Source organism: Tupaia chinensis, unplaced genomic scaffold (genome assembly GCF_000334495.1).
Source record: "Tupaia chinensis unplaced genomic scaffold, TupChi_1.0 Scaffold139767_1, whole genome shotgun sequence".
In the NCBI taxonomy this organism is placed as follows: Eukaryota; Metazoa; Chordata; class Mammalia; order Scandentia; family Tupaiidae; genus Tupaia; species Tupaia belangeri.
Window position 1 is genome coordinate 1,355,513 of NW_006199647.1, and position 13,838 is coordinate 1,369,350.

Here is a 13,838-nt window from a genome sequence, read left to right on the forward strand (position 1 = left end):
TAGATATATCTTAGTTAATTTAAAAACTATTTATTAGACAGTGAATCTGAAAAAAGATCCTAAATCACCTTGGAAGCGAACACAAGCATGACCTAACGCCAAGGGGGAAGTGCTTTGGAAGCAACCGCCTTTCTAAGGGCTATGACCTCCTCGTTCCAACCTGCATTGGAGGGCCTACAATAAACCACGGAATTAAACGAGTAAACTGAGTGAGCCTGAGGAGTACTCTTCCACTAAACTCCAGGCAGCTGCCATGTGGCCTTTTCCCCACTTAATTTCTGCCCCTTCTCCCTGGTGCAGTCTCGGTGACATCCGTGCCCCGTGAACCGGTCAGCCGTCCCCAGCTCAGGTCAGCTCTGTGACTCCACCGCCCCCCACCGTGTCCCCTCTGTGAACCGGCGTCAGGACAGGAGCACCCCAGCCGCACAGACCCCGGCCGCCCCACCCAGTGCTCCGGGTCATGGGTCGGTGTGCACGGGTTTTGCCCACAGGACCATTCACAGGGAATGGAGCGAAACTTTATTCTGTTTAAATTCCACACACAAATGAGGCGCTGTTAAAAGCCCTTGCCATCTGACAGAAAAGCAGTGCTCTGTCTCATGAGCAACAGCACAATTAAAGCTAAAATAATATAAAAATAATCTGAAAAATCCCTTTTACTGTACACTCTCAAATAAAGCAAGAAAGATAAACAAGTTTCTTTTTCTGCTAGCCAGAAATGTGTTTCTGTTCTTCTGGGCTTTGCCGTCAGTGTGGCGCTAGCACGTGTGTGCACGTATGTGCGGCGTGTGTACTACCTACGCAGTGCGGAAGCCCTAATCCCTCATCTAGGTCGCCTAACCATTAAGCTACTTACCCAAGTGGAATACCGCTACGTCACATCGAACGACTCTACAGCTGCTTCTTTGAAATACTAGGAACGTCCACACATTTATTTGGCTTGTAAAGGACTGAAACATCACAGATAATATCATCTAGCTTTTTTTTTTTTTTTTTTAAAGAATATGGCTCTTAATAAATCAACTTTTTGAGTTCCAGAGCAAAAGTCCCTTTTAAAAAATTTCTGAAGCTGACTCGAAGCAGGAAGGATGTCTTTTGAGTGTTTGTCATGTACAGTGTGGGGTAAGTCTGCAGGGCCCTTTGCCAACTGCTCTCGCCTAGCTGCAGGAGGGAGTGTCGGGAAGTACCTCAGCGCGGCCAGCAGACAGCACTTGGAACACCTCTGCCCGCTTGGCGCAGGGCAGACGGTGGAGGAGCACAGTGTTCGCCCAGGAGCAGAGGCAGCCCTGCAGGCTTCTCTTTAAAATTCATAAAAATATAGAAAATATGGGCCGGACCGCAGGGTTTCATCGGCAGAGTTACCTAGGATGTGGGCTCCGTAGTGTCTGGCTGGTGGGCCCGCCCCTGCCCCCCACGTTTCCTTCCCAGCACAAGAGCCACCACTCTGGGCCAAGCCTCACAGGAGCAGACGCCACTGTGGAGTCGCTCGCTGGAGTTTCATCTGCTTGATTCTGTTCCAACTCTCTGGTCAAAAGCCTGGACATGAACGAAGGACAGGGCCTCCCACCCGGGAGTAAGAAGTGCAGCTCAATCACCCGCCATGCCCGGGGAGGCCGCCCTGCCAGGCGGGCCACTGGGGTTTCCGCCCTCCCAGGAGGAACCCTGGGTGGCGTCACGCCCCGTGGGTATCCGCCCCTTTAGGTTCGGCAGACTCCCTGGCCTGAGGCCGTGCAGTGAGGAGAAGCTACGGGGCTCGGACAGCCGGCCTTCCTCAGACGGGCTTTCATTTCTGCACAGGCATTGCTGTTTCAGGCCCACAGCCGCGTCGCGTCCACGTCCACCCGATGTGGGCTCCGTAGTGTCTGGCTGCTGAGCCGACCCCTGCCCCCCACGTTTCCTTCCCAGCACAAGAGCCACCACTCTGGGCCAAGCCTCACAGGAGCAGACGCCACTGTGGAGTCGCTCGCTGGAGTTTCATCTGCTTGATTCTGTTCCAACTCTCTGGTCAAAAGCCTGGACATGAACGAAGGACAGGGCCTCCCACCCGGGAGTAAGAAGTGCAGCTCAATCACCCGCCATGCCCGGGGAGGCCGCCCTGCCAGGCGGGCCACTGGGGTTTCCGCCCTCCCAGGAGGAACCCTGGGTGGCGTCACGCCCCGTGGGTATCCGCCCCTTTAGGTTCGGCAGACTCCCTGGCCTGAGGCCGTGCAGTGAGGAGAAGCTACGGGGCTCGGACAGCCGGCCTTCCTCAGACGGGCTTTCATTTCTGCACAGGCATTGCTGTTTCAGGCCCACAGCCGCGTCGCGTCCACGTCCACCCTCCCTGATGGCGCCAGCTCAGGGTCAGAAAGGGTCGGAGAGGCCCCTGTCTGCGTGCACGGTCTCAAAGGGCACGGCCCTCGCCCCTTGAGACCCACACAGGTAGTACACACGCGCTCCGTGCCGCGAGGGGAGCGCTCCTGCCCTCCGGTCTCGCCCTGCCTCGGCCTGCTCTTGCTCTTTGTCCTCGAGTTGACAGATGAAGAGGGGTGGGGTCTCGCAGCAGCAGTGCGACGTGGAGGTGTGCTCAGTGAGTCCTCGCCCCAAGAGGGTCATAAACTTACTGGGTTACGTCGCCCTGTCCCCCTGCACCGCCCGGCGTGTCTGCGCGTGTTCGCTCGTGGTAGCTGCACCGTGTCGTTCCTTGTGCCATGTCCTCGTCTGTCCCTGATGGCCCTGAGCTATGGCTTCCTCCTCGCCGGCACTACTCGCCCTTCGTGGTCTTCCTCATCTTGCCGATGTAGGCCTCGAAGAAGAAGTGGCAGAAGAGCACAAGGTAGCTGAGGTACATGAGTGAGGACCAGAAGATGTTCTGGAAGTGGGAGTGGCACTGGTCCTGCTGCATCCAGTAGAAGACCAGGTAGTTGATGACGCAGCCCATCAGCATCTGGGTGATCTGGGACAAGGTGATGAACATGGCGAACTTGCGGGACACGCGGAAGCCCGCCGCCCGCAAGGCGTAGTAGGAGTACATGACGGCGTGCACGCCGTAGTTCATGGTCATGAACCAGCCGCCGCCGGCCACCATGTCCTTGTAGGAGTACCAGGAGTAGAGCAGCACGGTGATGTGGTGGTACCAGTGCAGGAAGATCAGCTTCTGCTTCCGCAGGACGATGAATATCGTGTCCCCTGCAAGACAGAGAGCGCGTGGCAGGGCCCTGCCCCTCTTTGTGGTGGCTGAGGGTGACTTCGGGGCTGGCAATGGGGAGGGACAGGCACCGACCAAAACCCACCCGGGGCACCCCTGATCCTCACCTACGAGGCAGGGACACTGGGCGATGGTACCTTGGAATGGTCTGAGGGTCACTGACCCGCCCTCACACAGCAGCAGACGTTACTCTCGAATGTTCCTTCCAAGGTGTTTTACGCACAGCTCTATCAGCTCTGATCTGGAATGTCAGCAACTGTGCTACCGAATTCCCAGCCCACGGGTAGGGTTTAGGGGATGCCGCTCAGCGGGGACAGAGACCGGCCCACGGTCACTCAGAGTTGAGAACACGGGGTCCTCGGCAGCCAACCCCAGGCCTGCTGCATGTGACGGAAGCAGCCCTTATGACGTGTCTCTGTGACTCCCGGTCAGGGTGAAGGGACGGAAGCCATCACTCGTACAAACACTAGCCAAGCACGGTCACATACAACGAACCAAGCGAGGAAAAGCTGGAGTTTTCGCTTGATGGAATTAACTGGGAAAAGCTTTCTAGGATTGCTCAAAAAGTATTTCTTTTTCTTTTTTTAAAAACTGTCAGAGGTGTGTGCACTTGCCAGAGAGAGACAGAAAGCCAGGGAGGAAGCGCCCTGGTGCAGTGGGACGGGTCGGCAACCCCTTTGCAGCCGGCTGGACCCAGGCACGTGCTGTGTGCCCTAGTCCTGACCGGGTGGAGCCCCAGGGGACGACTGTGGCGTGACCACGCGTCACAGAGGGTGCTTCCTCTCTTTGCCAATAAAAAGTCAATCCCGCACCCCATCCACACACAATGCAGGGAACGCTACCTGCCACAACATAGCAAGCATTCCATTCTAATTCTCCAGATTTGATTCAAGCCTGTTAGCGCCTTCCCATTGAAATGTCCCTGTCTAAGGAACGCCAAGGACAGATGGCACCGGAGTGGGCTGAGGCGGGTTCTGTCTGAACTCGGGAGCGGGGCCTCAGGGAGGCTGGGTCAAGAAACTTGAAAACCAAACTATTTTGAGGGGCTAGCAGATGGCGTAGCCTCCGTCACTGCACTCCCAGAGGACTGAATGATCATGGTTCGAGCCCCGGTCAGTGGCTTGAAACTCACGCTGGGTGCAGTTGTGTGCGGTGCCCACGATCCTACCCCAAGAGGAGAATAAGGAGACAGGACTGGGCATGGCCATTCCCCCAGGGGTGGAGCCTCACTTTCTCTCTTGCTGTCTCTGTCTCTCTCTCTCCCTCCTTCCCATGAGCACAAATGCCCTAAGACAGAAACCTCTACATAAAAACAAAAACCAAAACCCGAAAGCCGAGTCTGAGCCGGGCAGGCGCTGCCCTGAGGCAGAGCACAAGTGTTGGATGCAGGTGACGGCTGAGTGACGGGGCCGGTCTCGCCTCGCAGCGGCTCCAAAGTCTATGGAGGTCTGTCCCCAAGACCACCGCCCCAGAGAGTGGTCGACCTCTCAGGGAGAGGCAAGGTGGGGTCCCAGAAGGGCCCCCAGGCTGCGGCTGGGCCACTGGTCATGCGCTCTGGCAAGGTGGGATTAGGCTCCCGGGGAAACCGCACCGTGAGTGCGCAAGCCGTCAGGGGCCAGAGTAGTGCCCACCGTGGCATTACAGGCTGGCCAGGAGCCGGGCAGACCCGTAAGCCACCCTAACCCTGCCTGGCGGAAGGGTACAGTCAAGCGCAGCCCCATGGCCTCTGACTCTGCGTTCCAGGCTCGGCAGTGCTGGGGTGCTGGGCTCCAGCTCTCCGGGCACGGACCATGTGCACTGCTGCCCTGTGCAGGCGCCTCCCCCACTGCCCGGTCCTGCGGGACTGAACCCTGCCGGTGCCCTGGCGAGGGCAGAGCCCAGTGCAGCAGCGAAGTGGGTCCGCACCCAGGAAGCCGCACAAGGGGCCTGCCTGCGTGGTTCTGGTTCGAGCAGCCGGCTGGTGCCCTGTGGTACCAGCCCAGGCTGCTGACTCTGGGCTTCGGAAACAATGCCAGGCTCAACCGGGCGAGAACCTGGACTCCAGCAGATGCGGCCAAGTTCTAACAAAGCCAGAGCTCAGCAGGTTTGGCGTTCACACAGTCGCTAGGGTTGGGTCAGAGCAGGCTGGGGGCTCGCCTCCACTGTCCAAGTGGCCTGTAACCCCGTAATCGTTTCTGAGGAAACAGAAAGCCCCTTTGCCTTACAGTTAGTGCAGGGCCGGGCCTCAGTACAGGGCCGAGTTCGGTGGGGGGAGACGCAGGCAGGACGGGGCTGGGCAACCCCACTGCAGAGACCTGGGGTCCGTGACTAGACGCTGGGCCAACCCCAGGCGCCTGTGGGCGGCTTGTGATGAGTGACAGCTGGAGCCCCTTTCCCCAGGAGGGAGGGGAAGGGACACCAATGACTTCTGAACTAAATACAGACGATTTGAACTACAGAATTAACATAGTTTAGTTCAAATACTTTTAGCTAATTACATATGCTGCTTCATTGCAGGTAAACCCTGAAAAGCCCCAGAGGATGGCCTCCAGATCCCAGCTGGCGGAGGGTGGGCTGCACGGCTCGGGAATGGCCTGAACTCGCTGTCACCGTGGGGCCACGTCCTGCTCTGGCAGCGAGGGCAGAGCTGTGCCTAGTCCTCATTTCCTCACTTTTCTGCCTCCTTCGCCAAACTTCCATTCAAGACCGTTAAAGAGGTGAAGACGGACCTTGGAAATCACGAACGCAGCCAGTACTGCCTATTAATTCTGAAAAGGTGACCTCCATTCCCCTTCCCCAAAGCCAGTGCACCAAGGCACCAAGCCTTGCACCTCTGGAGAAGAATACGAGGGGCCCACATGACACGCTTCCTTCCCTACGGGGATCCGAACCTGAGCTGTGCAAGCTCGCCTTGACACAAGGCTTGCAGACGCTGCCTCCCACGAGCTTGGATGGAGGAGCGAGGCTGGATGGTCTTAGGGGGCGGTCCGCATGCTCTGGGCCATGCTGAGACGCCGGCGTTCTTGTGCAGAGCAGGTTGCTCATGCACAGAAGGGGCAGTCATTTGGAAGGAGGGCAGGAGGGTGGGGAGACAAGTAGTCAGGGCCTCGAAGGCATTAGCTCTTTCTCTCCCTTTGGGGGTTTCCAGTGACCACCTAGTGGGTGAGCACAGAGGGGGGCAGGGCGCGGGGGCACTCACCGAGCTCCGGCGCTTTGCTGAGCACGAAGGCGTAGGCCCAGAACTTGCTGACAGGGCCGTTGTAGAAGCTCTGGTCGCACACCGACTGCTTCAGGCCTTTGGTCATCAGGATGTACACCATGTAAGCACCAGTTCGGAGAGCACCGAATATACTTCACATGGAAAGAGAAAAGACACACTTGGAGGTCACGTCGCTCGCGTGCACACCGCACGTATAGGGCGGGCTGACAGGGAGACAGGTGCCAGAGGATCGGAAACCTGCATTTACCCGGCGGCACCCTCACCGTCCCGGGGACAGGCACCAATGCAGTGCCAGCACTGGCTCTTCGTGACACTCCACAGCAAGGGGACGGCATGGGCGGCTGCGAGCTGCAGGAACCACCTCCACTGTCCCATGTCCCATCCTCAGGCCCCAGTGGCTGTCCTCTCTGAACGCCTGTCTACCTCCGACGGGCCTTGTTAACCCAGGCCCCTGGCTCTCCCAGGCCGCCTGCATAGGCTTGCAGGTACTGTCCATGCTCAGACCTGTCTCCTCATGGCAACCAGAAGGAGCCTCCTTGAAGGCTGAGCTCCCCTGCCAACTCTTCCAGGAAGCCCACCCAGGCAGGGAGAGTGTGCGCTCCTCTGAGCTCCCCAGACCCTGTCCCACACTGAGCAGCCCTGCTCATTCACGCCATCATGTGCTCGCCTCCATGTAGACACGGACACTCAGCAGAGACTCAGAGAAAAGTGGGAGATTGTTGAAAACAGTCAAAAGAAAAACCTGGGGACCAGCAGAGGGTGTAGTGGTTATGTCACAGGACTCCCACATAGTCAACTGCAGTTCGAGTCCCGGACCTGGCAGCATAAAACGCTGGGCCCGTGGGCCCCAAGTTGTGAGAGGAGAGTGGAGAAGGGACAGGAACGTGGCCATCCCCTCCGGGGGTGATTTCTCACTTTCTGTCTGTCTCTTTGGTGAGCACAGGTGCCCTATAGCAAAAATGTCTCTCTTAAATAAATAAATAAATGATCGATTCTTTTAAAAAAGAAAAGAAAACCCTGACACGTGAATTTCTCAAAAACCTAAGAACTGCTGGGGAAACCCGAGTGCCCTGGAAGTGCGTGAGGCTGGCGAAGCAGCTGCAGAGAGGCCTCTGTCCTGGAGCAAGCGCAGGGCCCGGATGGGCGGGACTGCGCCGGCCTGTCCTGGCTTGCCCCGCCGGCCGGCATCTAACCCTCAGCTGGGAGGCAGACAGAGGCTGGCAGCCCCACCCACCTGGGACGGCGCCTGCTCGTCTCTCCAGGGACAGGATTTTTTACTTAATATGCCCCAGAGCTGCTCTGGAATAAGTCGCTTCTCGAGGAACCGCTGCGAGGCCCATGCCCACACTCCTGGCGACTTGGCATGAAACCGGGTGACGGCACGGACTCTGGCCGCCGGCTGTGAAGCTGGGGCTTTGTAAGCAGCTTCTCCAAGCACAGCTCCCGGCAGCGGCCTTCCCCTGCACGGAGAGACCCTCTGGGGTTACTGTCACCGAGAGCTGTTGATCCTGAGGGGACCTTCCACAGTTCTGCAGCTCGTGGGATGACACCCTCCCCTCTCCCAGGACTTGCGGCTCTGAGCGGCCTCTGCCCGCCTCCTGCCACCCACTCCGCACTTTAAGACGCTGTCGGGTTTCCGCCCGAGACCTTTGCGGACGCCTCTCCATCTGGGGAGCACTTCTCCGTGTTCGGTCCAAGGCGGACACCTCTCACTTTATCTTGGGGACATCACCCCTCCTGGCATCCCCCAGCCGTCACGGGTGCACTCCCAGTCTGCAGATGGAGCTGGGCTTCCCTGGGAAGCCTGGGTGATGAAGAAGTTTCCTTGGTCTTATCAGAATCTTTTATTATTTTATTTTACCTTTTAGGTCTTTTGCCATAGGGTGTGTATACTTGGCAGAGAGAGACAGAGGGGACTTGAAAACACCCCTCCGGTCCCTGCAGGGATGGCCGTGTCACATCCCTTCTCCTCCATCTCCTCTGGGACTTGGGGCACGCACACACCTGGTGTGATTTCCTGTCTTGCTGTGATCTTGCCAGATGACGACTCGACTTCACTATGACCCACCCTCACCAATTAGGCCTATACCCTGGACCTGTTGGAAAGGCACTAAGGTGAGCGAGGGGCGGCCCTGAGCACACCCGCAGGCACTGCTGGGGGCTGCCCAGAAGCTAAGGACCTGCCTCTGCGCACGATGAGTCCTGGGTTTGTTCAGGTCCCTCCAACCTCTAACTCCCCTCGGAAGGCGGCGGCGCCAGCGTAGGTGTGACCTGGAAGTATCGGCCCGCTTTCCTCCCTAGGGCGATGGCCTCTTCGGGTACTGCCTGGCAGCGCGGCGGCCATGCGGGCTGTCCTGGGGGCCAGCTGACGCGGAGCACAGGAAGGCAGCGCCTTAAGATGCGCCTGGGGACCGAGCCAGCCCAGGCTCCCATGGCCTCCTCCCAGGACGGCTTGTCTTCGAGGAAGTGAGTCGTTCCTGCGACATGGACCACTGGTATTTCAGGCACCGACCAGCATTCTGTGCGCGAGCCCTCTCTGGTGTAACTGGCCGACGCGCAGGCGGGGCTGAACACGGTTCCCTGACTCAGCGCGCTCTGCAGGTGCCCATGGGAGACAGCGGCAGGGGGCGAGCCTGGAGCAAGACGCGCTTTCCAAACGCACAGGTCCGTGTCCCTGGGCCCCTGATCTGTGACCTCCCAGGCCATAAAGCACACGATGAAATGTCCCTCTCCATTGACTCCACTGCACCAAACCCGGGGGCGACATGGCCCACGGCTGCTCCTTAGCCACACCTGCCGCCAGCTGCACTGTGCACGCGGCCAGGGCAGACCCAGACGGCCTGTAGGAGTCACCTCATCCTCCGGGGTCCCAACCTCACCCTCCTTTACTCTCCGTGTCTAAAGCATGTGCACAATTTTACATATTCTTCCAGTCATTAAATATTTATGTGCATGGTTTTAGATGCCAGGGTGACAGAATACACTAACTCTGGTCACTGGTGGTCCCGGAAGGCTTCGGAGGACGTGGTGTCGAGTTAGGGGTAAAACTCGAGGGTCCCCAGCAGCGGGCGTGGGGCAGGTTGCTCTCTGCACGTGACTTCTGCTAATTGCAGAGACTCCATTCCCCTTCCCCAAAGCCATATTCCCAGTGGGAGGGCCGGGGGTGACAGGTCCTTCGAGAGCGCATCGCCGGGAGGCTTTGCTGTCAGGGTGACCACAACGTTGCTGACAGGTGTGCACACGTCGGCCGTCCCATGCCTGTCCCTGTGCGCTCAGCGATAAGGCTGCCTCAGGGGACAGTGGCCCTGTTCAGGGAGACCTTCAGTGCTAGCCACAGAGCCATGCGTCTGTGGGCAAAGGCGCATTGTTGCGATGGGACAGTGCCACTGCCGGGAGCCACGGGGGAGCCAGCACTGTGGGAAGCCACCAGCTCAGCCCTGGCTCACCTCAGCCACGCACAGGGTGGCGCTGGGGGCTTCTACCAGCACACGCAAGGCAAAGGGCCACACGGAGGCAGGGAACACGCGCCAAGGGCTGTTCCCGCCCTCACGCGCTCACACAGACCCTGCTCATCCACCTGGACACAGCGATCGGAGCCACGGGGCAGACAGAGCTGCAGTCCCCGCCTCTGCGCAGCCTGCTGATGACGGGCGGTTACTCAGCTTTCCATCCGGAACCAGGCCGACGGTCTACGTGCACGTTAGCCCTGCACATTTGGTGAGGCAGACTGGGTCAGCACAGAGCCTCCCCGTGAGTGCACAAGCAAAGCGCTTGATTGCCACTGTGCCACGGCCGCGTTCCTGGCTCAGCCCGCAGTGCTGGGACCAACACCTCCATAGCTGTGGGTAGGCAAGCGGAAGGTTCTTGCTCTAGCTAATTGCGGAAGTCATGTGCAGAGAGCAACCTGCCCCACGCCCGCTGCTGGGGACCCTCGCTCCCATGTTCCCCCGGCTCTGCAGGTTCGGTCCCGCGCCTCCACAGGGTGGGCTCTGGTGCTGTCTCTTGCCTTCCAGGCTGGGCAGGTGCCTTGCCCTGGCCTGGGCCCCCCTGGTCCTCCTTCATAAACCCCACCCACACCCATGTCTGGGCTCACGGTCTGGCCCTGGGTCTCCGGAAAGGCTGGCAGGGCCACCCTTCTCAAAGCACTTCCCAGAGGTCCCTGAGGCCCTCACAGGCCGTCCCCAGCCTGGGTCGTGGCAAGCAGCTCTTGGCCAGTCTGGCTCAGTGCCCTGCCTGTCTTTGTCCTGGCTCCCATCTCCACAGAAGTTAGTCACGCGGCAGGGCGTCACGTCTAAGTGCCAGCTGGAGAGCTCCCGACGGGACACCCACCACCGCTGGGCACTTCCTAATGCACCTCGAGGGAGGCGCTGTCCCAGGGCTGTGGGTAGAGAAGCACGATTCTTCTGGTCAGGTGAGAAAGAAGATTCCGTAATTAATCCAGGACTCCCTGCAGGCTGGGAGTCAGAGACCGCATGAACGAGGGCAGGTCCCGAGGACACGCCCGCATCCCGGGCTTTCTGTTTTAAAGAAACACACACAGGCTGGCCTTGTAGCCCAGTGGCTGGGGGGCAGACCCCACATGGCCCACTGCAGTTTGAATCTCGGCCCCAGCGGCTTGAGAAAGACCACAGGTGCAGGTGCATGTGTGTTCGAAATCCTAGCAGGATGGAGAAATGGAGAAGAGGTGACAGTGTGACCACGCCCATGGGCACTCCCCTGGCTCCCTCTGGTGAGTGCATACACCCTCTGACAATGAAAAAATGACAGCACACACATTTTTCCTGTCAAAGCCTAGTTTCACGGGCTCAGCGGGTGGGGACACCCAGGGCAGGGCCTCAGCTCATCCAGGGCAGGGCCTCAGCTCCCAGGGCAGCCGGGGCAGGGCCGCAGGTGAGGGGGCTTTCTGTCCACCTCAGCCCCCGGGGCAGTCGGGGCAGGGCCGCAGGTGCAGCCCTGACCGTGGGGCTGCTGCTCCAGACACCCTGGCGTGTCCCTGCAAAGTGCTGCCAGGCCCCAGTCAGCTGTGACATGCCGCAGTAGGCAGGGAAACGTCTACTTAAACAAGCAATATTTGGTCGATAATTTAAAATAACTGAATAGGAGCCCCGGCCCTGCCAGCCGCGGGGTTCCCTGGCCCAGTCTGTGGGAAGCCGAGACTGACACAGCCCCGATCAGCCTCAGATGACAGTCACACCAGGCTGGGTGAGGACAGACCGGCTTACCCAGCGCCCCATGGTGTCAGGTGTGTGGCACCCCGGGGAGGCGGGCCTCTGCAGCTTTCGGCAGGAGACCGCAAACAGGCAGGGACACGGGTGTTCACCCGTGGTACAGACCTCAGGGTGGCGGGCCACGCCACCGTCAACACCACGGCTCCTCAGGTGTTACAGCATGCCCAGGGGCCAGCAGGTGGCATGGTGGTTAGCAATGAAATGCCCACCTGCTGACTGTGGTTCGAGCCCCAGACCTAGAGGCTTGCTTTTACATGCTCCTTCACTCTCTCCCTGTCTTTCTCTGGCCAACTCATTTGGAAAAGTAATGAATGAATTAAATAATTCTTTAAAAAATAAAGTTTTCAGGGTGAGTTTAGAAAGCCAGCCCGCACTCTCAGCTTGCGAGGATGAGCCCTGGTCGGCGAGCCATGGCCGGTCCTTAGCGGGGTCTGACGCGAGGTCTGATGGCCTGCAGCACTCCCATGGGTGTGCAGCGACCCGAGGTCAAGACCGGCTGGGAGATGACCGCGGCTCGGTGATCAGGGTCCCGGGAGTGGACTCTCCTCCTCAGATGGACACCCAGGCCCATGGCAACCTGTGGCCACGTGGCAATGCCAGGCCATCGCCTCGTCACGGGGCCTGTGGCACCCTGCATCCTCATGGGGAAGGAGTGTCCGGAGGGGCAGCCGCGCTCACCCAGCATGCCACGGCGCACGGCCACCCTGGCTGTGTCCTAATTCACGCCAGCCTCGGTCACAGCTTTGTGTCTAGAGAAGCCAGCGTACATAGGAACCGGCCGCGGTCCAGCTCCACTGGCGTGCCACGTGTCCCCCAAGGACGGGGCAGGCCTGTGCTCCCGGGGAATCAGCTCGTGCCGAGCCCTCCAGTTCTGCTGCCATCTGGGGCAGGGGCTGAGGATCTCGGCCACTGCTGTGATTTCTTTTGCCAGAGGGTGCATGCACTGACCGGAGACAGAGAGACAGAGAGAAGGCAAGAAATGGGGCAGCCCCGGGTCTGGGTACACACACTCAGAGACAGAGAGACAGAGAGAGGGCAGGGAAGGGGGCAGCCCAGGTCCAGGTATACTCACTCAGAGACAGAGACAGAGAGAGGGCAGGGAAGGGGGCAGCCCGGGGTGCAGTCACACGGCAATCCTCCTCCATCTCCCCTGCCTTCTGGGTTTGGGGCGCACACGCACATGCCCGGCTTGTTTCTCAAGCCACCGGGTCCCCTACTCAGACTGCGAGGTTGCCGTGTGGGACCTGGCTGCCACTGACCCCAACCCCAGAGTCAGCTCAGCCCCGACAGTCAGGGATGCCACGGTTCTGCCCAGGTGTGTGCCATTGGTGGTTCCGCCTGTCCCCGTAAGGACATCGTGAGTAGCGAAACCGTCTCTACGCTACCCCACTGGCCCTCGGGATGGGAAGGTGTGGTGGCATCAGACCAGGTTTCTCCAGGCCCTCTTACCGGAAGTGCCCAGCACCCCACCTCTGCCCTGCCACCTGTTACCTCAAGGCTTGGGTGGTGGGAATCTATCACCCGCTCTGACCCACAGGCAGGAAGAGGCGTGAGGGGTGGTCAGCCGTCCGCCTGTGTACACGGAGGAGGGCCGCTGACTCCCTACAGCATACCCGACAGCCGCTGCTCTCAGCCCTGCCAGTTTCCAGGGTAAAAGGGTATCCACTGGTCCTGAGCAGGTTGGGACAACTCAGTAACCCCCAACCACTGCCGCGCACTCCGGGCAGGAGGACGGGGCCACAGTGCCTGTCGGGCAATGCACGGCCCACGCTCACACTGCCCCACCCGGCAGATATCCGCAGTGGCACTCCAGTTTGGCCTTGTGTTTAGTTTTTGCCAAAACCACACTTTTCAACAATATAAGCCATCAAGTGTGGACTGTTTTTGCCCAGTGAGACGGCAGTTAAGTCGGGCAGGAGCTGCAGCTGTCCCAGTCGCCCACTCCCCGGCTCTTCCCCGGACACTGAGAGCACACGACTTCACTTCGTCCTCTACGACGCATGATCCTTTCTAGGACTGGCTCAGCCTGCTTGGAGTCTGATCGGATCACTCCACTGGTAAGCATGAATGTCTTCCAAACCTTTTGGATCAAGGACTATGAGGGGTTGGCCCTGTGGCCTAGTGGTTAAGGGAACTAGATCCCACATGGCCAACTGCAAGCTCAAGTCCTGGCCCCAGTGGCTCGAAAAACACACTGGGCACACATGTGTGTGTGCCTAAAATC

The 13,838-nt window shown here is 59.3% G+C and overlaps 1 protein-coding gene across 4 annotated transcripts in view; it reads right to left on the reverse strand.

Moving 5' to 3' along the window:
* Positions 1–1,846: 1,846 nt before the first annotated feature.
* ELOVL6 (ELOVL fatty acid elongase 6) overlaps positions 1,847–13,838 on the reverse strand; it is a 98,143-nt gene continuing 86,151 nt past the window's right edge. For all 4 annotated transcript variants that reach the window (XM_014593155.2, XM_014593154.2, XM_027765822.1 and 1 more), the window contains 2 exons: positions 6,366–6,517; positions 1,847–3,168 (listed from right to left, as the gene is read on the reverse strand). In XM_014593155.2, coding sequence (XP_014448641.1) covers positions 2,744–3,168; positions 6,366–6,517 — 577 coding nt within the window. In that variant the 3' untranslated portion in view covers positions 1,847–2,743. The remainder of the gene's footprint in view (positions 3,169–6,365; positions 6,518–13,838) is intronic.